The sequence below is a fragment of the Mobula birostris genome, chromosome 24, assembly GCF_030028105.1.
Source record: "Mobula birostris isolate sMobBir1 chromosome 24, sMobBir1.hap1, whole genome shotgun sequence".
NCBI classification, from domain to species: Eukaryota; Metazoa; Chordata; class Chondrichthyes; order Myliobatiformes; family Myliobatidae; genus Mobula; species Mobula birostris.
The window spans coordinates 59,137,985-59,165,653 of record NC_092393.1 but is presented as its reverse complement, the minus strand read 5'-3'; the positions used below and the strand labels follow the sequence as shown (position 1 = coordinate 59,165,653).

General features: G+C 41.8%; 1 protein-coding gene across 1 annotated transcript in view; it reads left to right on the top strand.

Annotated features, from left to right (window-relative positions):
• The window catches only part of LOC140187106 (sodium-coupled monocarboxylate transporter 1-like), a 74,065-nt gene that overhangs the window by 32,122 nt on the left and 14,274 nt on the right, over window positions 1-27,669 (top strand). Inside the window, exons 8-14 of the mRNA XM_072242059.1 lie at window positions 2,719-2,859; window positions 4,023-4,152; window positions 6,900-6,988; window positions 7,941-8,062; window positions 11,914-11,984; window positions 13,097-13,183; window positions 23,758-23,957. Coding sequence (XP_072098160.1) covers window positions 2,719-2,859; window positions 4,023-4,152; window positions 6,900-6,988; window positions 7,941-8,062; window positions 11,914-11,984; window positions 13,097-13,183; window positions 23,758-23,957 — 840 coding nt within the window. The remainder of the gene's footprint in view (window positions 1-2,718; window positions 2,860-4,022; window positions 4,153-6,899; window positions 6,989-7,940; window positions 8,063-11,913; window positions 11,985-13,096; window positions 13,184-23,757; window positions 23,958-27,669) is intronic.

Sequence of the window (27,669 nt, the reverse complement as noted above, 5' to 3'; positions counted from 1 at the left end):
CCAGAAATGGTGCAATACTGGCTGCACTATTACAATGCAACTAAAACACTGAAATGTAACCAATGATGTAGAAAAATGTCCATTTATGCCATTGCTGTATACCGTGAGACAATTTTGATTTTAGTCTAATCAGTCTAATATCCCAAAATTATATTACTGTACATGTTTCCTCTTGTGGCAGAATCTAAAACAGGGGTTCCCAACCTGGAGTCCATGGACCCCTTGCTTAATGGTATTGGTCCATGGCACAAAAAGGTTCGGAAGCCCTGTCTAAGACTAGAGTTGATAGTTAAAAATAAGGGGTTGTCCACTTAAAGACATGAGGTGAAATTTTTCCCTCAGAGGGTTATGAGTCTTTGAAATTCTTTTCTTCAAAGAACAATAACATTAAAATCTGAATATTTTTAAGGCAGTGATAGATAGATTTTTGATCTAAATGAGGTTTAGGAAGCAAGGATCAGATAGGTCTATTGAGGAATATAGGGAAGCAAGAAAGGAGCTTAAGAAGGGGCTGAGAAGAGCAAGAAGGGGGCATGAGAAGGCCTTGGTGAGTAGGGTAAAGGAAAACCCCAAGGCATTCTTCAATTATGTGAAGAAAAAAAGGATGACAGGAGTGAAGGTAGGACCGATTAGAGATAAAGGTGGGAAGATGTGCCTGGAGGCTGTGGAAGTGAGCGAGGTCCTCAATGAATACTTCTCTTCGGTATTCACCAATGAGAGGGAACATATGAGGACAATATGAGTGAGGTTGATGTTCTGGAGCATGCTGATATTAAGGGAAAGGAGGTGTTGGAGTTGTTAAAATACATTAGGACAGATAAGTCCCCGGGGCCTGACGGAATATTCCCCAGGCTGCTCCACGAGGCGAGAGAAGAGATTGCTGAGCCTCTGGCTAGGATCTTTATGTCCTCGTTGTCCACGGGAATGGTACCGGAGGATTGGAGGGAGGCGAATGTTGTTCCCTTGTTCAAAAAAGGTAGTAAGGATAGTCCGGGTAATTATAGACCAGTGAGCCTTACGTCTGTGGTGGGAAAGCTGTTGGAAAAGATTCTTAGAGATAGGATCTATAGGCATTTAGAGAATCATGGTCTGATGAGGGACAGCCAGCATGGCTTTGTGAAGGGCAGATCGTGTCTAACAAGCCTGATAAAGTTCTTTGAGGAGGTGACCAGGCATATAGATGAGGGTAGTGCAGTGGATGTGGTCTATATGGATTTTAGTAAGGCATTTGACAAGGTTCCACATGGTAGGCTTATTCAGAAAGTTAGAAGGCATGGGATCCAGGGAAGTTTGGCCAGGTGGATTCAGAATTAGCTTGCCTGCAGAAGGCAGAGGGTGGTGGTGGAGGGTTGTGATTGGAGGATTGTGACTAGTGGTGTCCCACAAGGATCTGTTCTGTGACCTCTACCTGCAGAAGGCAGAGGCTGGTGGTGGAGGTTTGTGATTGGAGGATTGTGACTAGTGGTGTCCCACAAGGATCTGTTCTGTGACCTCTACTTTTCGTGATTTTTATTAACGACCTGGATGTGGGGGTAGAAGGGTGGGTTGGCAAGTTTGCAGACAACACAAAGGTTGGTGGTGTTGTAGATAGTGTAGAGGATTGTCAAAGATTGCAGAGAGACATTGATAGGATGCAGAAGTGGGCTGAGAAGTGGCAGATGGAGTTCAACCCGGAGAAGTGTGAGGTGGTACACTTTGGAAGGACAAACTCCAAGGCAGAGTACAAAGTAAATGGCAGGATACTTGGTAGTGTGGAGGAGCAGAGGGATCTCGGGGTACATGTCTACAGATCCCTGAAAGTTGCCTCACAGGTGGATAGGGTAGTTCAGAAAACTTATGGGGTGTTAGCTTTCATAAGTCGAGGGATAGAGTTTAAGAGTCGCGATGTAATGATGCAGCTCTATAAAACTCTGGTTAGGCCACACTTGGAGTATTGTGTCCAGTTCTGGTCACCTCACTATAGGAAGGATGTGGAAGCATTGGAAAGGGTACAGAGGAGATTTACCAGGATGCTGTCTGGTTTAGAGAGTATGGATTATGATCAGAGATTAAGGGAGCTAGGGCTTTACTCTTTGGAGAGAAGGAGGATGAGAGGAGACATGATAGAGGTGTACAAGATAATAAGAGGAATAGATAGAGTGGATAGCCAGCGCCTCTCCCCCAGGGCACCACTGCTCAATACAAGAGGACATGGCTTTAAGGTAAGGGGTGGGAAGTTCAAGGGGGATATTAGAGGAAGGTTTTTCACTCAGAGAGTGGTTGGTGCGTGGAATGCACTGCCTGAGTCAGTGGTGGAGGCAGATACACTAGTGAAGTTTAAGAGACTACTAGACAGGTATATGGAGGAATCTAAGGTGGGGGCTTATATGGGAGGCAGGGTTTGAGGGTCGGCACAACATTGTGGGCCGAAGGGCCTGTACTGTGCTGTACTATTCTATGTTTGATAAACCAACTCCTATTCCTGAGGAATTGAGCTTACACGAATCCAAATATCCCATTTAAAATCTCCAAATTTTACCCTTAGTGTGATGGCATTCCCAATTAGACTAGAGAGTGAGGTTCTCCCTTGTTCTTATTTTGAATTAAGATTGGATATTTCGGAACCTGAGTGGGCAAGTAACAACTCTTTGACCAATCAATTTGAAATTTAGAAAGACAAAATCTGGTTTCCTAGGGAGTTGTGGTTGTTCACATAATTAGGGAGTTTTTATTTTCCAGCTTTGACCCTGATCCAAGGCGAAGGCACACTTTTTGGACTATAATTGTTGGAGGCACTTTTGGATGGACCGCAACATATAGTTGTAATCAAGCCCAAGTACAAAGATACCTCGCCTGTAAGAGTGAAAAAGAAGCAAAGAAGTAAGTTGTCTTGGTAAAATTAAGTAGTTATAGTGCAGCTAATAGAAATGTCTGGTAGAGTTTGCAGATTTTCGTGAGATCGCGATTTCAAGATTTAAGGATTGTTTAATGTCATTCCTTGTGTACAACTGTAAAAGAGTACCAAATAATTGTTACTCCAGATCTGATGCAGCACAAAAAAACACAGTAAGGCAATGAACAATATAAAAAACACAATAAATATAAATACATAAGATAGCTCATATACTTTACATAGATTGATAGTACGTCCATAAAGTGATGCTAGGTACAAAAGTGTCTGTATGACTCCGATAGGAGATAAAGTAGTAGTGGTTTGGGGTGATTGAGGTGGGTTAGTGGGTGGAGGTATTGATCAGCCTTACTGCTTGGGGGAAGAAATTGTTTTCAAGTCTGGTGGTCCAGGTGTGGATGTTCCACCCACTGCCAAGTGGGAGTGGGACAAACAGTCCATGAGCAGGGTGAGTGAGATCCTTCATGATGTTACTAGCCCTTTTCCAGCACCTTCATATATATATCCTTGATGGTGGGCACACTGCTGCCAGTAATGCATTGGGCAGTTTTGATTATCTGTTCCGGAGCCTTCCTGTCCACTGCAGTGCAGTTTCTGTACTGTGCAGTGATGCATCAAATAGTTTTGCTCCAGGTGGTCTAGTTTCCTAATGCACCATAAATTACCCCCAGATCTGAGTCGTAGAATTGGGTTAAGCTGACGGGAAAGTGCCATGAAGAAGCTAGTCATTCATGCAAATGCAAAATAATGAAACCATGAGGCTGCAAAGGGAAGTTTTGCTGAAATGTTGATAGGAAAGGCAAGGCCCAAAAATATATCTGATTATGGAATCTCATTAAAGGTGATGGAAGTTACCAAAGATGCCAAACTAAACATGAAGCTGCAGGGAAGAGAGGTGAGGATCAGGAAAGGAAAACTTCTTCCTTGTCCTGGTCAGGAAGGGAGGTCAGAACAGTGGTTCAGCAAATAGATGAGAAGCGACTGGGAGTTTTGAAAATTATGGTTAAGGGTATTTCATTCAGATTTCAATCTTACAGCACTCATAATCATGTAAAAAGAAATCTCACTTTGTAAGTATCACACAAACTGAATAATTCTACATTATTGGTAACGGTCATTTCTGATTTCACAGAGCTGTATTTCTGAACTGGATTGGTATGATTATTGTTCTTACAACAGCCTGCCTGTGTGGTTTAGTTATGTATGCTGTTTATGAGACATGTGATCCAATAAAGGCAAACAAAATTAGTAACAACAACCAGGTAAATACCTTTTAATTCTTTTTCTGAGAGCATGCACTCAGCTTAATTTCTCCGGTTTAGATATGATCTCCAATTACTATATCTAAATTCATGAACTTCAAATCTAAAAGATACCACAAAAGTTCTCCCATAGTAATGACAGTATAAACTCTGATCACAATATTCTTATTAAAGTGAAACATGATTTTTGAAAAATTAAAAGACATTTGAGAAAGAAATTTCTAGATAACTGAGATTCTAACTGAATATAAGGAAGATAAAACTCTGGTGTAGATAGTGTTCATTCATATTAAAGAATTTAGAGAAGATAAAGAGACAGTGTTTTTATTTGTATTTAAAGATTCTTTAGAAAAGGTAATATTGACTGAGGACTGGTCGGTAGGTTGTCCACCAGTGAGAACACACACTGGAATCTGTACATTGGTAGTAGAAAGAAGAATTGTTCAACAAATGATTACAGTTCAAAGTAAATTTGATAATAAATATCACCATATATGTCACATATACAACTCTGAAAATTGTTTTCTTGTGGGCATACTCAGTAAATCAAATAACCATAAAAGAATCAATGAAAGACTGCACCCAAGAGGGCAGACAACCTGTGTACAAAAGACAACAAACCTTGCAAATATAAACAAAAATAATAATAATATCAATAATACATAAGTAAACAATAAATTTCGAGAACATGAGAAAAAGAATCCTTGAAAGTGAGTCCATAACAAAAGTCAGCAAATTTAAATATGGCACTGGAGCTGTGCTTAGCATCACAGTCGTAAGTGTAAAGTGAGTAGAGCAGGGGGCTAAGCAAACAGCTTTTTAGTGCACCTGTGCTGATGGAGATCATGGAGGAGATGTTGTCAATCTGAATTGATTGTGGTCTGCATGTGAGGAAATCAAGAAAGCAAAAAACAGAAATCAACACAGATTTTAAAACAAAAGAATTGCATTGACCAAAGTAGACCGAATGATGTAGAATTTCTCTGAAGTTTAATTTTTTAATTTGAAAAGCTTGCTAATATTTCAGAAAACAGTTAAGAGTAAACTATCCTGTGGGCCTAGAGTCACACTTAGCTGAAAGATGTCAGGAAATGAAACTAAAAATGAGATTCTAGATCCCCAAATAATTTGATTATTTTAATTCTCTAGCCGCTCTGGGAATTGTTGCTATAAACTGCCTCGTTACAAACTGAGTATCTTAACTGTTATAGCACACGATGCCATAAGTAATATAACTGAGCCAGAATTCATTTGCTTAGGTAGTATTTCATTTGCCCAGACTACTTGGAATGGATAACAAGATTTTGAGTTGACTGTTACCTTTTCCATCATAAGAAACCAAACTTATCACCTGCTGGTCAGTGCAAACTGTAGCAGAAGCAAGAGAGGAGAATGGCTTCAGCATCGGGTGTTTTCAAATTCCAGGCCCGTCACCATGAGAGTGGAAGTTAGGCCAGATTAGACCAAAGTCTAATTCGCTTTCGTAATGTTTTCTTCTTTTGACTGAATCAAAGTCAATTGAGTTTGATAACAATGTACTGTAATTCCCACATGTTTGAGCCCACATTTGTCTGAGAATAGCTTCTGTCCCTGGTCCTACACTCCTCCTTCCTCCCCCTCTCCCCAGTCCCCAGCTCCCAAACCCATCTTCAGTTGAATATGCAGAAATCATCCTTTAGAATTTTTGTACTAAATGTGGTCATTCTGCCCCAGACACACCGGAATTCCACACTGTAGAATTCCTGTAGGCTTTCAGGAATGCTATGCCGCTCCATGTGGAATTCATGTGGAATAGTAGATGTTAGTTATTGGATGAGTGTGCGTGGAGAAGTGGTTCTCAGCTGTGGCGTCCTGTTGCTCCAAACTACTCTTACTGTGAGCATTGGTTTTCACCTCTGAGTCCTTTTATCAATTAGTGACTTATATCACATTATGAATTGTTAAGGTAATTAATACTTCACATGTGGAGAGTTTGCTCTCATTGTGGTGACAACGATGGAAAAAATTAGCTGAACATTCAGTGTCTATCTTCAAACTGATTCGCTGATGCTCATGACATGCCTTTTATGTCTCGGTGATCCATGGGCTAAATATAAATTGGGGAAAAGATGAATATAAATGGATATCATGTTATGTATTTTCATACTTCTTTTCAATAACTTCAGATAGGTGACAAGATTTTCCTCTCTGGGATGTTCACAGCTCAAGGCCATTAATTTTAGGGAACAAAGTTATGAGCTGGGTCACAGTTTCCTAGTGTATCAGGGCTACTTACCTACTTACTATCCTTCACCACTGGTGTTTAGGGAAGCAATGAAAGTCCTCCATCTCTGTTTTATACATACCGTTGCACACAGATAAAGAAGGATTCTTTATTGCTGTTACTGTAATAACTTTACCAGTCAGGATTGTTAATCCTGAGCTGAACCCCCAAATTTGGAGGACCAGTGGACTACTCTTAGTCTGGCCTCTACCCTTTGACCTGTTTGGCATGGGTGACTCTACCAAGAGTCAAAGCATAAAGCCTTGATTCCAGCGAACATAGCTCTCTGAGTCATTGAGGCAAGCAAGCCTCCAAACCATAACAAAGTTGTGGTCTTCTTGGAGGATCAAGAGTACTGAAATGGAAAAAAAATATCTTTACATGTCTACTAAGCATTCAGGAAATATTGACTAAATTAAACAAAATCAAACAAGAATCATGATCTGTTTTAAAGTAGTTTATCTTAATGTGCTTTTCCCTAAAGATGATGCCGTTACTGGTTGTGGAAATTTTGGACGAGGTTCCTGGAGTAGCTGGTCTCTTTGTTGCCAGTGCATTCAGTGGTACATTGAGGTATGTAATATGTCACTCTAGGCTCAGGTGGATACAAATTATCACCTACATAATCACTGCCACACTGCTAATACTACATGAAGATGCTTTTAGGCAGCTGAGACATAATTTATGTATAACTATGCCAAAAGCAGCTGAAGCATTTGAAGTACAACCGTGCAAAACTTGGAATAGTAGTTCTTTGGTATTCTGATCTACAGGTTATTTGCGCACTTCGAGATGACATATCTTATTACTAATCAATAACATTCACATTATTATGAAGTAGAACAAAAGCACATTCCTGTGACTACTGATAAACAAATGGAATAAAATATAATTCATCTTAAATATCTTTGAGTTTTGAAATATGAGCTTTAAAATTTTTAGTTTGTGCTGGATATTATTTAGATGGCGAGGTGTAGATACATCTTTCATTAGCTAGCCTTCAGGTCACCCTTGGGCAAGGTGTAGCATCTGCTTAGCACCGCCACCCCCCCCCCCCAAAAAAATCAGGGTCACATGAAGCCATCGGAGCAGATGGTGGATTGTTGTAGGAGAAGCTGATGCATATCTCAAGACCTGGTTATGCGACCACTGACGCCATGCAGACAATCTCTGAAGGGTATTGATAATGGCTGAGTTAATCTGTCTTGTAAAGACACTGCTGTAGAAAAATTTGCCAGGAACAATCATGATCAAGACCATGATCGCCCATGTTATACAGCACGGCACAAAACGAATGAAGGAATAACACAAACATAGCAGTCAAAATCAATCAATAGGTGCAGAGTGCAACTGTTCCTAGTTTAATAAGAATTTGGGCTTTATACTTAAGTTGTTTACTAGAAATTAATAAAATTATTTTGAAACTATATCTTTTGCAATATCTTTAACTGTTTCAATGCTGAGTAAAATATATAAAAAATCATGGTAAACAAAAATATATAATACTTAATTTTCTTGTTGACAGCACAATCTCCTCCGGTATCAGTGCAATGGCTGCAATCTTTGTGGAAGATTTTATAAAGCCTTTGTGGAAACCCTGGAAAAAGTTTTCTAATGGGAAGAAGACTCTGGTCTCAAAGCTCCTAGGTTGTTTTTTTCTTCTCATTTCACTTCCAATTCTGTACAATTACAAATGTTTTTTGGAGTCATGCTTGAAGACTTGGTAAGGACTCTGAAAAGGATCTTTCTCGTATCAGCCCATCAAAAACTGTAGTAAATAGTGAAGATCTGAAATCGAATAATAAATGCTTGAGAATAATGGCAGGTCAGTCAGCAGCTGATAGTAAAAGAAAATGTGTTTCATCAGATCTGAAAAATGAAGAAATAAACAGAAAAAACACATTGTCATATTCACATTCATTCCATGGTTTGTTTATACTTGGAGTGATGAACTCTTACATTTGACCTATGCTAACTTTTCCTATGCTTCCAATTTATTTTTGAATATTTGTTTTATGGGATATTATTCAGGGGTTGATAGATTCTTGATTAGTGAGGGCATGAAAGGTTACAGGGGGAAGGCAGGAGATTAGGGCTGAGAGTACAAACAGATCAGCCATGATGAAATATTGAAGCAGACTAGATGCACCAAATGGCCTAATTTTGCTCCTATGTCTTATGGTCTTATTATCAAATGGAATATAGTAAAAGTGATAATTCACTATCCAAGAAGGGATATTTGGTGTGCTTCTTTCCAACTGGTTCCTGCACTTTTTAAGAACTTGCCTGGTTCACCTTGTAACATTTAATAAAAGTGAGGTAATTGTTACGTTATTTGGGCATCCAATAGTCCAGAGATCCTACCATTTTGGGACCCCTGAAATCCTGAGCTTGCTAGATAGATTCTGGCATTGTATCGGGTGACCAGAAAATTGCATATGTTACTCCGGTACTTACGAAGGGTGGGAGGCAGCAGAAAGGAAACTATAGACCTGTTAGCCTGACATCAGACGTTGGAAAGTTGTTGGAATTGATTGTTAGGGTTGGGATTACGGAGTACCTGGAGGCACATGACAAGATAGGCCAAAGCCAGCATGGTTTCCTGAAAGGAAAATCCAGCCTGACAAAACTACTGCAATTCTTTGAGGAAATTACAAGGACGGTAGACAAAGGAGATGAAGTAGACGTGGTTTACTTGGATTTTCAGAAGACCTTTGACAAGCTGCCACACATGAGGCTGCTTAGCAAGATAAGAGCCCATGGAATTACAGGGAAGTTACTAGCTTGGGTGGAGCATTGGCTGGTTGGCAGAAAACAGAGAGTGGGAATAAAGGGATCCTATTCTGGCTGGCTGCCGGTTACCAGTGGAGTTCCACAGGGGTCGGTGTTGGGACCACTGCTTTTTTTTGACGTAGGTCAATGATTTGGACTATGGGATTAATGGATTTGTAGCTAAATTTACCAATGATACAAAGATAGGTGGAGGAGCGGGTAGTGTTGAGGAAACAGAGAGCCTGCAGAGAGACTTAGATAGTTTAGGGAAATGAGCAAAGAAGTGGCAAATAAAATACAATGTTGGAAAGTATATGGTCATGCACTTTGGTGGAAGAAATAAATGGGCAGACTATTATTTAGATGGGGAGAGAATTCAAAATGCAGAGATGCAAAGGGACTTGGGAGTTCTTGTGCAAGATACCCAGCGGATTATCGGCACCCAATTGCCCACCATTGAGAACATCTACCATAAACGCTGCCTGGGCAGGGCGAAAAGCATTATCAGGGATGCATCTCACCCTAACCATGGACTTTTTACTCTCCTCCCATCCGGTAGGCGCTACAGGAGCCTTCGCTCCCGCACCAGCAGGCACAGGAAGAGCTTCTTCCTTGAGGCTGTGACACTACTGAACCTCTCATCACAGCACTAAGCGGTATTGCATCCATATTGTACTGTCTCAGTACTTGTATATTTGTGTGCTGTAGCACTTTTTTTATTTGCAGTTATTTTGTAAATAACACTATTCTTTGCTTTTCTGGTCAGATACTAAATGCATCTCATTGGCTTTGTATCTGTACTTGGCACAATGACAATAAAGTTGAATCTAATCCGATCTAATCTAATCTAAAGGTCAACCTCCAGGTTGAGCTGGATGTGAAGCAGGTGAATGCAATGTTGGCATTCATTTCTAGAGGTATAGAATATAAGAGCAGGGATATGATGTTGAGGCTCTATAAGGCCTCGTGAGACCACACTTGGAGTACTGTGTACAGTTTTGGGCTCCTTCTTTTAGAAAGGATATACTGACATTGGAGAGGGTTCAGAGAAGATTCACAAGAGTGATTCCAAGAATGAAAGGGTTACTGTATGAGAAACGTCTGGCAGCTCTTGGGCTGTATTCCCTGGAGTTCAGTAGAATGAGGGGGGATCTCATAGAAACATTCCAAATGTTAAAAGGCCTGAACAGATTAGATATGGCAAAGTTATTTCCCATGGTAGGGGATTCTAGGAAAAGAGGGCACGACTTCAGGATTGATGGACGTCCTTTTAGAACTGAGATGTGGAGAAATTACTTTAGTCAGAGGGTGGTAAATCTGTGGAATTTGTTGCCACAAGCGACTGTGGAGGTCAAGTCATTGGGTGTATTTAAGGCAGAGATAAATAGGTTCTTGATTAGCCAGAGCATCAAAGGATATGGGGAGAAAGCAGGGGAGTAGGGATGACTGGAAGAATTGGATCAGCCCATGATTGAATGGCGGAGCAGACTTGATGTGCCGAATGGCCTACTTCTGCTCCTACATCTTATGGCCTTATAGATTATCAGAGTTTTAGTATGACTCTGAGACACACGAGATGATGAGGATTTTAAATCTAGAAGATATTACGTATCTTAAAAGCAAGGCAATGTTTGAATAGAAGCCACTGTTGGCTTGTGAGTGCAGAGTGTTGAACAGGACTTAATGGAAGTTTGGCTGCGGACAAAAGATCTTTGCTTTTGTTTCAGCCCACTTTTCAAACTAAAGATCAACTTTTAAAAGCTTTTCCTTATTATCTAGATTTTTGACCCTAAGAACTATAGATCTTTGCAGTGCCTCTAGTCCTGACTGCCTACTGGATTTCCATGTTATTAACACAAATAACACATTTCACTCTATGTTTCCATGTACACATGATAAATAAACTTGAATCTTGAAATAATACATTACTTAGATTACTAGTTTGCTATAGATGATTTTTAGATTAACCCTGTCAGCATAGTTCAACAAGAACATTGACAACAGTGATTGACAGAACATTTATTGGAAATTATTATTTGAGGAAGTGTGTATTTTTCACTTATGATTCATTACTCCTCCAAGGGGACCAAAACCTTGTCATAAGGTTTGGAGGCTTGCCTGCCTCAATGACCTGGAGAGCTACAGTATATTGGCTAGATTCAGGGCCTTTTGCTTTGACTCTTGGTAGGGTCACTTATGCCAAACAGGTCAAAGGGTAGAGCCCAGTCTACCGGTCCTCCAAGCTCAGGGCTACCAACCCTGACTGGTAAAACAAAATTGTTATGGAAACAGCAATGAAGAGTCCTATACCTGTGGGTAATGGTATTCCTGAGTCCCCACCCGGGCAGAAATGAGAACCCTGAACATACCTGGGGTACCACAGAGAAGATGGCCGAGGACAGACAGAGATGGAGGCCTTCATTGCTGCCCTAAATGCCAGCAGCATAATGGGCAGTAACTTGATTTTTTTATTATTAAAATGTGTTTTCTAGAAACTATACATCATGATGACGAATACAATACAATACAATACATGTCCAATACTTCTATATGGACTTCTGACCAATTTTAGATTAGGGAACATTGGTGTTTCATCCCAAAATTGCCAACATAAACTTAGGTTAAAATAAATAATACATTTCAAAAAATAATAACAATTTTAATGATGCAGTTTGAAAATGTAGTGTCTTGCTTAGATCAATTTATTATTTTTTGATTATATGCAGCTATGATATTTGGACTTACAACAATAGGCCTGGCTGGGGTAGCTTCCCTGTTACAGGGCAATATAATTCAGGTAAATCTATTCATAAATTTTAAATAATTACACTATAGTTTATTTTAGTTGCCTGTCAAAGTAGTAAATGTGGCTTTTGTTGGATTCTGATGTTTTTTTAATCCAGGGTTCTTTTGGAAGCCAGGAAAGAGGCACAAAACTTGTTGCTTCACAATCATTTTATTAGTAGAACAAAGAAAATTGAAAAATGGGCAGTGAAAGGAGCAGAATCTAGTAGCAGAAAACAGAACAAAGACCAAAAGATGGTGTTTCCTAGTTGTCAGCTCTTTTCATACCCACAGATAAGACACATTCCTTTCAGATTTGCAGATTAGAGTCAGCCAATTAGAAAGCCCCTATTTAAATAATGCACAAGAAAAGCTTGCACTGCTTTCCAGAATCATACAAATGTAACCACGAGGGGACACAATGAACAACTGCATATACATGCTGTGGTCAGTAGGGAACATACTAAACAGTTACATAGATATGTATCACAAACAAGAGAAAATCTGCTGAAAATCCAAGGTCCTGAGGAAGGGTCTTGGCCTGAAACGCTGACTGTTAACTCCCTTCCATTGATGCTGCCTGGCCTGCTGAGTTCCCCTAACATTTTTGATGTGAGGTATTATCATCATCATTATGTGCTGTGCCATATGACATAGATGATCATAGTCTCATGACCATGGTTGTTCTTGGCAAATTTTTCTACGGAAGAGGTTTGCCATTGCCTTCTCCTGGACAGTGTTTTTACTAATGATGCCGTTATCAATACTTTTCAGAGATGGCCTGCCTGGTGTCAGGGGTCGCATAACCAGGACTTGTGATATGCACCAGCTGCTCATATGGTCATCCAGCACCTGCTCCCATGGCTTCACATGACCCTGATCAGGTCGTGATCATGTGCTACACCTTGCCCAAGGGTGACCTGCAGGCTAGCAGAGGGAAGGAGCACCTGACGCCTTTAGTAGAGATGTATCTCCACCTCACCACCCAATATATATGTGCATAGATGTATATATAACAACTATTTAAAATGCAAGCAGACAATTATTAGTTAAGCTGCAAAGAAAATAACAATTAAACAGTCTAATGCATTTTCTGAATGTAAACCTGTTTTCTGTCATTTTCAGGCATCTCTAAGTGTAGCAGGGATAATTCAAGGTCCCATTCTGGGTGTATTCACTTTAGCAGCCTTGTTTCCGAAGAGCAATGAGAAGGTAAGATCATCGACTGAAACTGATTTTAAATACACTTTGGAAGGCAAGACACTAAAATTTGGTAGACCATGTTACAATTTTCTTTTATTATGATTACAGCTTTTTAGTAATAAGGCTCTCATCTAATCTAGATTTGTAATGTTAATGTGAAGTTACAAATTCTAAGACACAAAGAACATACAGAAAATGTCTGGTCATATCCTCTATCCTACATCCAATTCCCCAACAGGTCAGATTACATAGAACTGTACAGCACAGAAGCAGGCTTTTCGGCTCATTGTGTCTGTGCTGAACATGATATCCCATTAAACTAAATCTCTTCTGCCTGTACATTACCCTTTTCCTTCCATTCTGCACATATTCATGTCTATCTAACAGTCATTTAAATGCCACTACAACAACAGCTTCCAACACCACCCTAGCAGCCTGCTCCAGGCACCAACCATGCAGTGTTTTAAAAAACCCAACTCTGACATTCCCTCCTAAACTCTCCTCCAAACTCCTTAAAATTATGCCCCCTCACATTAGCAATTTCTGCCCTGGGAAATAGTCTCTGGCTGTCCACTCGATCTATGCTTCTTACCATCTTGTACACCTCTATTAAGTCACTTCTCATCCGCCTTTGCGCCAGAAAGAAAATACGTAGCTTGCTCGATCTATCCTCATAAAACATGCTCTCTATTCCAGTCAGCATCCTGCTAAATCTCCTCTCTAAATCTTAAACACTCTTCCTTTAATGAGGTGACCAGAATCTTTCCCCTTTTCAGAAGCTTGGCTGATTTCCCACCTTCTTCAACAGGTGAAAGGTATGTGCAACTGAAAGACAATGCAAGTACCAGCCAAGCCCAGCACCCTTGTTGTTTTACACCTATATGCCCAGAGTATCAGCTATGGTAGTCAGACTCAAACTAAAATGGAAGGTCTAGGTACAAATATCTGAAAAGGTGCACCAAATATTTTGAACTTAAAAATTCTAGATTGTGCAAACAATTAAAATAACTCTGCTTTGTGGCTGTGCTTCCATTTTAAGATGGTGCTGGTGAAGCACAGCGACTGCCAGCTGGTGGCAAATAAAATAAAAGAAAACAACTAAATACATTATTAATCAGACTTTTACTGGTAAACAATCACTGCAAACTATGGCCTGTAAATTCCCTGTCAGAGTTGAGCTTTTCAATTGCCTGTACAACCTGGCATTTTTGCGGTGTGAACTGAAGTCTCAAAGGTGCAGGGCAGCTGTGGCGTGGTGTGTATGGGCTGAATCGAGGTGGCTGGATCTGGGACAGGAAGTGGGAAATGAGCCAATGTTTGGCCATTGCTCGAATGGACTTGGAGGAATTCGATGCAGCAAAACCGGGGTGAGGAAAGTGGAGGTGAGGCATATCCCAGGCACAAGAGCGAAGAAAGACCCAAGGCTTGATCGATTTAAGCGCTGAGCCAAATTGGAAAGATCGGGTATGGGCCAAATTGAGGTGGTGGAATTGGGCCTGAGAGTTTATTGAAATGGCAGGGCCCAGGTCCTAGAGCGAGGAATAACCTGCAGTTTCGACGATTTAAACGCCTGGCCAGATTGAAAGGTCAGGGTGTCAGGGCTGGAGGCAGGATGGGCTGGTTCATCTCGCGAGGTTTACTCTATTCTGCATTGAACTGAGGCTGTGGCCTGCAACAAATGGACTTCTGAATCAGCTATAGTGATGCTTGCCTGTGGACTCACTTTTGTAAACTTCAGTTCTGAATGCTATTCGCTTACTTTTATTGTTGGCATAATTTGTTTTTTTTCCTGCACATTGAGTGTTTGATGGTCTTCTTTTGTTTTAATGGATTCTATTGGATTTCTTTGTTTTGTGGCTGCCTATAAGGAGACAAATCTCAATGTTGTATATAGTATGCATGCTTTGATAATAAATGTACTTTTAACTTTTGAACTTTGGACTTCATTAATAATTGTGTCACATTTAGCTCAGAGGTTCCAGCATTAGAATTCAAATGCCCATGGTGTAACACTGGAATGAATCCACAGTGCTTTCCTTTCTCTGTTGTGACAAGCCACAGGAATTTTTACTCATAACCTTTATAATTTCAACAGGCTGGCCTCAACTTTCCACCAATTCTGTGATTTATTCAGATTTCCAGCACCTAAATTTTTCGTTTGCTTTTCTCCCAAAAGCCAAAGGTCATCAGCACCAGGTACGTCGAGCTGCAGCTCCTTAGGGACTGGGTTAGGGAACTGGAGATGCAGCTCAATGACCTTCGTCTGGTCAGGGAAAGTGAGGAAGTGATAGAGAGGAGGTATAAGAAAGTAATCACACCGGGACCTCGGGTGACAGATAAGTGGGTAAAAGTCAGGAGAGGGAAGGGCAAGAGTCAGATACTAGAGAGTACCCCTGTGGCTGTCCCCCTTGACAATAAGTACTCCTGTTTGAGTACCGATGGGCAGGACGACCTTCCTGGGGAAGCAACAGTGGCAGCGCCTCTGACACAGAGTCTGGCCCTGTGGCTCAGAAGGGTAAGGAAAGGAAGAGGATGGCAGCAGTGATAGGGGACCCTATAGTTAGGGGGTCAGACAGGCGATTCTGTGGACTCAGGAAAGAAACGCAGATGGTAGTTTGCCTCCCGCGTGCCAGGGCCCAGGATGTTTCTGATTGCGTCCACGACATCCTGAAGTTGAAGGTGAACAGCCAGAGGTCATGGTACATATTGGTGCCAGCGACATAGGTAGGAGAAGTCCTGAAAACAGTCAACAGGAGTTGGGAGGGAAGTTAAGAAACAGGACCTCAAAGGTATTAATCTCAAGATTATTTCCTGTGCCACATGATAGTGAGTATAGGAATAGAGTGAGGTGGAGGATAAATGCATAGCTGAGGGATTGGAGCGGGGGGCAGGGATTCAGATTTCTGCATCATTGGGACCTCTTTTGGGGCAGGAGTGACCTGTATAAAAAGGATGGGTTGCACTTGAACCTGAGGGGAACCAATATCCTGGCAGGGAGGTTTGCAAAGGCTATTGGAGAGTGTTTAAACTAGAATCACTGGGGGGTGGGAACCGAACTGAAGAGATGGAGGAAGGGGTGGTTGGCTCACAAATCGAGAAAGCTTGTAGACAGTGTAAGAGGGAGGATAGGCAGGTGATAGAGAAGGGATACGCTCAGACTGATGGTTTGAGATGTGTCTATTTTAATGCAAAGAGTATTGTGAACAAAGCGGATGAGCTTAGACTGTGGATCAGTACTTGGAGCTATGATGTTATGGCCATTACAGAGACTTGGATGGCTCAGGGGTGGGAATGGCTAATTAGAGTGGCAGGCTTTAGATGTTTCAGAAAGGACAGGGAGGGAGGCAAAAGAGATGGGGGCGTGACACTGCTGATTAGAGATAGTGTCACGGCTGCAGAAAAGGAGGAAGTCGTGTAGGGATTGTCTACTGAGTCTCTGTGGGTGGAAGTTAGAAACAGTAAAGGGTCAATACTGGGTGTTTTTTATAGACCACCTAATAGTAACAGGGACATCGAGGAGCAGATAGGGAGACAGATTCTGGAAAGGTGCAATAATAACAGGGTTGTCGTGGTGGGAGATTTTAATTTCCCCAGATGGGGATGGAGTGGAGTTTGTTAGGTGTGTTCAGGGAGGTTTCCTGACACAATATGTAGATAAGCCTACAAGAGAAGAGGCTATACTTGATCTGGTATTGGGAAATGAACCTGGTCAGGTGTCAGGTCTCTCAGTGGGAGAGCATTTTGGAGATAGTGATCACAATTCTATCTCCTTTACTGTAGCATTGGAGAGGGATAGGAACAGACAAGTTAGGAAAGCATTTAATCGGAGTAAGGGGAAATATGAAGCTATCAGACAGGAACTTGGAAGCATAAATTGGGAACAAGTGTTCTCACGGAAATGTACGGCAGAAATGTGGCAAATGTTAAGGGGATATTTGCGTGGTGTTCTGCGTAGGTACTTTCCAATGAGACAGGGAAAGGATGGTAGGGTACAGAAACCATGGTGTACAAAGGTTGTTGAAAATCTAGTCAAGAAGAAAAGAAAAGCTTACAACAGTTTCAAAAAACTAGGTAATGATAGAGATCTAGAAAATTATGAGGGTAGCAGGAAAGAGCTTAAGAATGAAATTAGGAGAGCCAGAAGGGGCCATGAGAAGGTCTTGGTGAGCAGGATTAAGGAAAACCCCAAGGCGTTCTATAAGTATGTGAAGAGCAAGAGGATAAGGCATGAGAGAATAGGACCAATCAAGTGTGACAGTGGAAAAGTGTTTATGGAACCGGAGGAGATAGTGGAGGTACTTAATGGATACTTTACTTCAGTATTCACTACGGAAAAGGATCTTGGCGATTGTAGGGATGACTTACAGTAGATTGAAAAGCTTGAGGATATAGACATTAAGAAAGAGGTGTTGCCTATTTACAGCTGTCCAGGAGAGAGGTGTCAAAGTTGGTGCACTTCACCGGAGGCAGTGTGACATGGCATCCAAGCTGAAGTCAGTGCTTCCGCCCAATGGTTGCTTGGCAGAAGACGTATATTGTGTTTGACTGAAGACTGCTGAAGCATTCATGGACTCAGGACCTTGGACTATTTTTTTTTGTGTGACTGTATTTTACTGGCATCGAGATTCATCGTCACCGAGGAGGACGTTAGAAGGGCCTTCCTGAAGATAAATCCAAGGAAGGCAACGGGCCCAGATGGCGTCCCAGGGCGGGTTCTCCAGGCTTGTGCAAGCGAGCTAGCTGGAGTGTTTGCTGACATCTTCAGCTGCTCCTTGCTTCAGTCTAAGATCCCCTTGTGTTTTAAGAAGGCAACGGTAATCCCAGTGCCGAAGAAGACCAAGGTGGCATGCCTGAATGACTATCGACCTGTGGCTCTGACATCAATTGCTATGAAGTGCTTCGAGAGATTGGTTTTGGCACACATCAACTACAGCCTACCGGTCAACCTCGACGCTTTGCAATTCGCCTACCGGAGCAACAGGTCAACGGCAGATGCCATCTCTCTGGCCCTACATTCCTCCTTAGAACACTTGGAGAATAAAGACGCATACGTAAGGCTCCTTTTCATTGACTACAGCTCTGCTTTTAATACCACCGTTCCAAATAAACTGATTCCTAAGCTCCGGAACCTGGGCCTTAGCACTCAGATCTGCAGCTGGATCTTCAACTTCCTCACAGACAGGACCCAGGCTGTAAAAATAGGGGACAGGCTCTCCTCTACAATCACTCTGAGCACCAGTGCCCCACAAGGCTGTGTACTCAGCCCCCTGCTGTACTTACTGTACACCCATGATTGTGTAGCCAAGTTGCCATCAAACTCAAAATATAAGTTTGCTGATGATTGTAGGCCATATCTCGGGCAATGATGAGTTTGTGTACAGAGAGGAAATTAAGAACCTGGTGGCATGGTGCGAAGACAATAACCTATCCCTCAGCGTCAGCAAGACGAAGGAATTGGTTGTTGACTTCAGAAGGAGTAGCGGACCGCACGACCCAATTTACATCGGTGGTGTTCAAGTAGAACAGGTCAAAAGCTTTAAGTTCCTCGGGGTCAATACCACAAATGACCTGACTTGGTCCGACCAAGCAGAGTTGAATGCCAAGAAGGCCACCAGCGCCTTTACTTCCTGAGAAAACTAAAGAAATTTGGCCTGTCTCCTAAAACCCTCACTAATTTTTATAGATGCACCGTAGAAAGCATTCTTCTAGGGTGCATCACAACCTGGTATGGAAGTTGTCTTGTTCAAGACCGAAAGAAGCTGCAGAAGATCGTGAACACGGCGCAGCACATCACACAAATCAATCTTCCATCCGTGGACTCACTTTACACCGCACGCTGTCAGAGCAGTGCTGCCAGGATAATCAAGGTCACGACCCACCCAGCCAACAGACTTTTCGTCCCTCTTCCCTCCGGGAGAAGGTTCAGGAGCTTGAAGACTTGTATGGCCAGATTTGGGAACAGCTTCTTTCCAACTGTGATAAGACTGCTGAATGGATCCTGACCCGGATCTGGGCCGTAGCCTCCAAATATCCGGACCTACCTCTCGGTTTTTTTGCACTACCTTACTTCCCATTTTTCTATTTTCTATTTATGATTAATAACTTAAATTTTTAATATTTACTAATTTTAACTAATTTTTAATATCTTTAATATTTAATATTTGTAATCCAGGGAGTGTGAAGCGCAGAATCAAATATCGCTGTGATAATTGTATGTTCTAGTACCAATTGTTTGGCGACAATAAAGTATATCTTATATGTGCTCTATGTACCATGTACTTTGTGCACTGTTTTTGCACCTTGGCCCCAGAGGAACACTGTTTTGTTTGGCTGTATTCATAGGTACTCATGTATGTTTGAATGACAATTAAACTTGGACTTTTATTTCCAGGTTCATTCTTGTAAACCTCCTCTAGATTCTCCCCAATGCCTGTATGTCCTTTCTTAGATCTGGGGCCCAAAACTGCTCCCAGATCACATAGCTTTGTTTACTGCTCTCGGATTCTAGAGTTTCTTGTGCGTAGTGAAACTTCATTCGACTAGCACCTCATGACTTCTAAGTGTAACCAAGGCTATTCCTGACATGCCCTTTTGTATTGCTTAGTGAACCAGGATTGATCTCTAATTTGATGATATTGGTAATGTGACAGGTATGTCAGGCTCTTAGGTTATAGATTGTCATGGTAAACATTCCAGCTGCTGCTGATCCACAACATCTCATGGGTACCTAGTTTTGAACTGCTCCATCTTTTCTGAGTCAATTACATTTAGTGCAATTCAAGGATATTGTTCTCAACTAATTGTTAAACCCTACCCACCCTATAATGATCTCAGTCAAGTACCTGTTATGTTTTGTAACTAAAAAAAATTTAATTGGAAGGAAAACAAGGGAGCCCGAGAGATGCATGTAAACTTCATTTTTACTTTTAGCAAGGTGCCCTCTTATGACATGGTGGTGTGTGACGTATGCTGTTCAGGTATTTTCACATATAACCTGTAACGCATGATGTAAGGAACAAAGAATGCTTAATCAAACAATATATTTACAATATCACTCATATTACTGAAATATTAAATACATAATAGCATCTGCCACAAAACGTGAGGAATTCGCATTACTTTTTATCAACAAAATTACTTCCATTAGGGAGAATATAGCTACAGATACTGGTAACATCTGTAATCAACCTTGTTAAAAAGATGGCAACCATATCAAAGTTACAAATATTTCTGATTCAGAGCTCTATAACCCTACCACACATTTTAATAATCTTCTAATAGTGCTTTAATTATTAACATCCCTTAATTAACAATTAAAATTATTAACATCCCCTGAAACTGGAGTATTTTCAGATGCCTTCAAAATTGTGAGTGTCAAATCCCTACCTGAAAAATTAAACCTTGATAATGAGGTACCAGCTAACTATAGGCCTAAATCAAATCTTCCTGGGCAAGATTCTTGAGAAACTTATTTTCAATTAAATCAACAACTTTCTGAATGAGAACAATATTCTAGAGAAATTTCAGTCTGGTTTTAGAGCAAACCACAGCACGGAGACAGCCCTTACCAAAATAGTCAGCAACCATAGGCTCAGCACTGATTCCACAGAATCTCAGTTTTAATTCTTCTAGATCTAAGTGCTGCCTTCAAGAAAATTGACCACAACATTTTTGTAGACCACCTTGAGAACTGGGTTGGTCTCTCTGGTAGTGCCCTTAATTGGGTTTGTTCATATTTCTTAGAGAGAAAATTTTGTCTGTCTTGGAGACTAATTTTCTAAGCGATATGATGTACATTTTGGTGTTGCTCAGGAAAGCTGTTTTGGTCTCCTGTTCTTCTCCTTATGCAGTACATGCTCCCCTCGGGAGATATAATGAGGGAGCATAAACTTGATTTCCATATAGACGACACACAATTGTATATCTCTGTTGAGCCTGATAACGGTAACACGCTATCTTCTCTGACTTTTGTTATGGCTGTAATAAACAAATGGATGAGCAATAATTTCCTAAGACTACATGAAGGTAAAACTGAAATAGTTCTGATTGTTTCTAAAGCTAAAAGAGATAAACTTCTTGATAAACTTGAGAACTTGGCTGTCCTTGTAAATTCAGAAGTAACATGCCTTGGTGTTATTCTTGACTCAGATTTGAATTTTAAATCTCACATAAAGAAAATGACCAAAGCATTATTTCTTTACTTCAGAAATATTGAAAAGGTACATCTGTTTCCGTCATGTATTGAAGCTGAAAAACAAATCACAGCTTCATATCTGACAGAGTAGATCACTGCAATGCACTTTTCGCTGGCCTTCCAAACCAATCTATTGACAAACTTCAACTCTTTCAGAATGGCGCTGCTAGACTTTTAATTAAAACCAGGAGGAGGGAGCACATCATTCCCATCCTCACTACTCTGTGTTCTCTTACTTGATTTTAAAGCTCTCAGTGGTCTGGGACCAATTACATCACAGAATCACTTTGGTTTTATAATCTTGCTCGAGCTCTCAGGTCTTCTTCCAGTGGTCCCTTTAACTTAAACAATCTCCTTCAAAAGAGAATTGACAGGTGAGCTTTTTTGAATTACACTCCTAAACTGTGGAACTCAATACCTAAAACTATAAGGGATGCAAACTCAGTTGGCACTTTTAAACACCAACTCAAAATCTATTTATTTAACCTTGCTTTTAACATATATAGAACATAGAATAGTACAGCACAGTACAGGCCCTTCGGCCCACAATGTTGTGCCGACCCTCAAACCCTGCCTCCCATATAAGCCCCCACCTTAAATTCCTCCATATACCTGTCTAGTATTCTCTTAAACTTCACTAGTGTATCTGCCTCCACCACTGACTCGGGCAGTGGATTCCATGCACCAACCACTCTCTGAGTAAAAAACCTTCCTCTAATATCTCCCTTGAACTTCCCACCTCTTACCTTAAAGCCATGTCCTCTTGTATTGAGCAGTGGTGCCCTGGGGAAGAGGCGCTGGCTATCCACTCTATCTATTCCTCTTATTATCTTGTACACCTCCATCATGTCTCCTCTCATCCTCCTTCTCTCCAAAGAGTAAAGCCCTAGCTCCCTTAATCTCTGATCATAATGCATACTCTCTAAACCAGGCAGTATCCTGGTAAATCTCCTCTGTACCCTTTCCAATGCTTCCACATCCTTCCTATAGTGAGGCGACCAGAACTGGACACAGTACTCCAAGTGTGACCTAACCAGAGTTTTATAGAGCTGCATCATTACATTGCGACTCTTAAACTCTATCCTTCGACTTATGAAAGCTAACACCCCATAAGCTTTCTTAACTACCCTATCCACCTGTGAGGCAACTTTCAGAGATCTGTGGACGTGTACCCCCAGATCCCCCTGCTCCTCCATACTACCAAGTATCCTGCCATTTACTTTGTACTCTGCCTTGGAGTTTGTCCTTCCAAAGTGTACCACCTCACACTTCTCCAGGTTGAACTCCATCTGCCACTTCTCAGCCCACTTCTGCATCCTATCAATGTCTCTCTGCAATCTTTGACAATCCTCTACACTATCTACAACACCACCAACCTTTGTGTCGTCTGCAAACTTGCCAACCCACCCTTCTACCCCCACATCCAGGTCGTTAATAAAAATCACTAAACATAGAGATCCCAAAACAGATCCTTGTGGGACACCACTAGTCACAATCCCCCAATCTGAATGTACTCCCTCCACCAAGACCCTCTGCCTTCTGCAGGCAAGCCAATTCTGAATCCACCTGGCCAAACTTCCCCGGATCCCATGCCTTCTGACTTTCTGAATAAGCCTACTGTGTGGAACCTTGTCAAATGCCTTACTAAAATCCATATAGATCACATCCACTGCACTACCCTCATCTATATTCCTGGTCACCTCCTCAAAGAACTCTATCAGGCTTGTTAGACATGAACTAGCATTTTTTGTCTTTTATTTTCATGTTTGCACTTTAACCCACTGTAAAGCTACATTAGCTGTATAAAAGTGCTCTAGAAATAATAATTATTATTAAGCTTATAATGGCATGTGTGTTGCACGTGGCCAAGGCGTTCATCTAGTGATTTGAAGGTCGCTAATTCGAGCCTTGGCTGAGGCAGCGCGTGTGTCCTTGAGCAAGGCACTTAACCACACATTGCTCTGCGACAACACTGGTGCCAAGCTGTATGGGTCCTAATGCCCTTCCCTTGGATAACATCGGTGGCGTGGAGAGGGGAGGCTTGCAGCATGGACAACTGCTGGTCTTCCATATAACCTTGCCTAGGCCTGCACCCTGGAAACCTTCCAAGGCGTAAATCCATTGTCTCATGAGACTAACGGATGCCTATATATATATATATAAATATAATGTCACATAATTTAATGGGTCATCTTTCACATCAGGAGTAGCAGCTCCTGAATTTGGTGTAGTATCTCTAAGGTTGAGGAAAGATGAATGCTGTTTTATTCTATTGCACTTGCCATAGCCCTATGGATGTCAAAAATTTCCAATTCATCATCCTGTTTCATTTGCTGTAGAATGCATTCTGAAAATAATAGAAAGCTTTATTTTTTTTTGTCTATGCCAGGGTGCATTTGTAGGTTTGTTTGCTGGATTGTCACTTTCGATGTGGCTAGGAATTGCTGCTCAGATCTATCCACCAACTGATAAATTCACGGGATTACTTCCAACATCAGTATCAGGCTGTCCACTGTCAAACTTCACCACCTCAACTCCAATGAATGGAACAACGCTGATAACAACCATTATGTCTCCAATTCAAGAAAGGCAAGTCACTGAATTAATGTTCAATTGAGGTCACTGCATTAAAATAATATTTAGTTTTGGAATTATTCTTGTGTATGATTGCCAGCTAACTTGTAGTTTATCCTAATAATATTTAGGATTATCAGTGTTTGACAAATGTACAACTTAATGAAATTTAATCTTGATAACATTTTTCAGTTCTAAATCATGTTCCTTTAAAGACCACATGTTTACCAAAATAATATAGCTGAAGTAGTTAAAAGTACAATTTGCATAGATACTTTTTAAGTTTAGAGATTAAGAAATAATCTAATTAACATATTTCAGATGATGGACTGATTTGATAGGGTAGATGTGGAGAAACAGAATTGGTGAAAGGATACAAGGACAAAAACATGCGTTAAAAAAAGAAATTAACTCTTTAAAAGATCAGCAAGGACCATGTTCATACAGAATGACGTGGGCACCTACATTTCCATCGCCCCAAAAAATCTGTCAATGATAGTTTAATTGGAGATTTCATGCTCAAAATCAATATCTTATGAATATGAGTGAAAAATAAGTTATTAGAAATGGAATGGAATTGAATTGCAATGATAGCATAATAACATGGGGACTATAGTAGGCCAAAATTGGCCCATCTGAGAAGATCATGGTTGGCTTTCTACCTCAATACTATTTTTCTGCCTTCTCCATATCCCTTGGTTCTTTTAATATCCAGAAATGTGTCAATCCCTATTTTGAATGCAGTCAATGCCTGAGTGTCCACCAATGTCTGAGCCTTTACAGTCAATGACAGAGGCTATACATCGATGACTGAACCTCTACACAATGACTGAACCTCTACACAATGGCTGAACCTCTACACAATGGCTGAACCTCTACACCAATGGCTGAGCCTCTACACCAATGGCCGAGCCTCTACACGATGGCCGAGCCTCTACACCAATGGCCGAGCCTCTACACCAATGGCCGAGCCTCTACATGATGACCGAGCCTCTACACCGATGACCGAGCCTCTACACCGATGGCCGAGCCTCTACACTGATGGCCGAGCCTCTACATCAATGACCGAGCCTCTACACCAGCGGTCCCCAACCACCGCGCCGCGGACCGGTACTGGGCCGCAGAGCATGTGCTATCGGGCTGCAAGGAAACGATATGATTTCGCGATATGAGTCAGCTGCACCTTTTCTCATTCCCTGTCACGCCCACTGTTCAGCTTGAACGCACGCGAGGTCATTACCTGCGCGTCATCCATATCAGCGCGGGAAGGAGATCAACTCCTCCAGCTTGCAAATGACGGCAGGCTTAAAAGTATGTTTGACATAACATCTCTGCCGGCATTCTGGATCAAAGTCAAGGCTGAATATCCTGAGATAGCCACGAAAGCACTGAAAATGTTTCTTCCATTTCCAACATATCTCTGCAATGAATGCAACGAAAATTAAATTGTGGAATAGACTGTACATAAGGAACCCCCTTCGAGTATCGCTGTCTCCCATCACCCCTCGATAGGACCGTGTTGTTGCAGGGAAACAAACCCAGGACTTCCACTGATTCAGCGATATTGGTGTGTTGCAATGATTTTATATGTTCATACAGGGAAAATATGTGCTGTGTGTTTAATATCCAGACGTTACTTAAATGCTATGATGCTATTGACTTACTTAGATAACCATATAACAATTACAGCATGGAAACAGGCAATCTCGCCCCTTCTAGTCCGTGCCGAACGCTACTCTCACCTAGTCCCACCGACCTGCACTCAGCCCATAACCCTCCATTCCTTTCCTGTCCATATACCTATCCAATTTTTCTTTAAATGATAATATCGAACCTGCCTCTACCACTTCTACTGGAAGTTCGTTCAACACTTACTTCAAGCTCTCCTGATAATTGACTTATCACTAAATTCATGCGAGGAAAATATGCGCTGTGTGTTTAATATTAAATTCGTTGGATAAACCCTTTTAGAAACGAAATTGAGTGTATTAGCCACTTAATCACCTATGTTCCGGTCGTGATTAACACTCCCCCCCGCCCCCCCCGAATAGAATCGCTAAAAACGATTTGTAGGGAGAAATTGGCAGGTACATGCGCAAGTCATGCATGCGCACTAGTGTCCGCGCAAGGCCTCATGGTCATTGTAGTCTCTCTCTGGGTAAACAACATATTTGACTGCTACTATTGTCCGTTGGCAACCCTCCCCCTCCCCCCACCCTGGGTCGGCCGGTCCGCAAGAATATTGTCAATACTAAACCGGTCCGCAATGCAAAAAAGGTTGGGGACCCCTGCTCTACACCAATGACCGAGCCCCTACACCAATGACCGAGCCCCTACACCAATGGCCGAGCCTCTGCACCAGTGGCCGAGCCTCTGCACCAGTGGCCGAGCCTCTGCACCAGTGGCCGAGCCTCTGCACCAGTGGCCGAGCCTCTGCACCAGTGGCCGAGCCTCTGCACCAGTGGCCGAGCCTCTGCACCAGTGGCCGAGCCTCTGCACCAGTGGCCGAGCCTCTACACCAATGGCTGAGCCTCTAGACCAATGGCTGAGCTTCTACACGAATGGCTGAGCTTCTACACGAATGACTGAACCTCTACACGAATGACTGAACCTCTACATGAATGACTAAGCTTCTACAGCAATAAATGAGCCTCTAGACCAATGACTGAGCCTCTACACCAAATGCAGTGTAAACAATATCTAACATTCACCATCTTCTCGGAGGAGAAATTTCTCCTCATCACAGTTGTTAACATGGGACTCTAGCCCCAGTTCCAGACATCTCAGCCAGGAGAAACATCCCTGGAACTCTAGAAATGTAATAAATTATTTGGATCTATTATAGTCCAACTTTCAAAACTGTTTTGCTTGTATAAAGCATTTTTCTTTGTTATCTCTGTGGTTAAGACGGCATACGGTGCATTGACCTTCATCAATTGTGGGATTAAGTTTAAGAGCCAAGAGGTAATGTTGCAGCTATATAGGACCCTGGTCAGACTCCACTTGTAGTACTGTGCTCAGTTCTAGTCACCTCACTACAGGAAGGATGTGGAAACTATAGAAAGGGTGCAGAGGAGATTTATAAGGACGTTCAAGCAACACACATCAAAGTTGCTGGTGAACGCAGCAGGCCAGGCAGCATCTATAGGAAGAGGTACAGTCGACATTTAGGGCCGAGACCCTTCATCAGGACTAACTGAAAGGAGAACTAGTAAGAGCTCTTACTAGCTCTTCTTTCAGTTAGTCCTGATGAAGGGTCTCGGCCCGAAACATCGACTGTACCTCTTCCTATAGATGCTGCCTGGCCTGCTGCGTTCACCAGCAACTTTGATGTGTGTTGCTTGAATTTCCAGCATCTGCAGATTTCCTCGTGTTTGCGTTTATAAGGACGTTGCCTGGTTTGGGGAGCATGCCTTATGAGAATAGGTTGAGTGAACTTGGCCTTTTCTCCTTGGAGCGACAGAGGAAGAGAGGTGACCTGATAGAGGTGTATAAGATGATGAGAGGCATTGATCGCGTGGATTGTCAGAGGCTTTTTCCCAGGGCGGAAATGGCTAGCACGAGAGGGCACAGTTTTAAGGTGCTTGGAATTAGGTACAGAGGAGATGTCAGGGGTAAGTTTTTTATGCAGAGAGTGGTGAGTGCGTGATATGGGCTGCTGGCGACAGTGGTGGTGGCAGATACGATAGAATCTTTTAAGAGACTCCTGGATAGGTACATGGAGCTT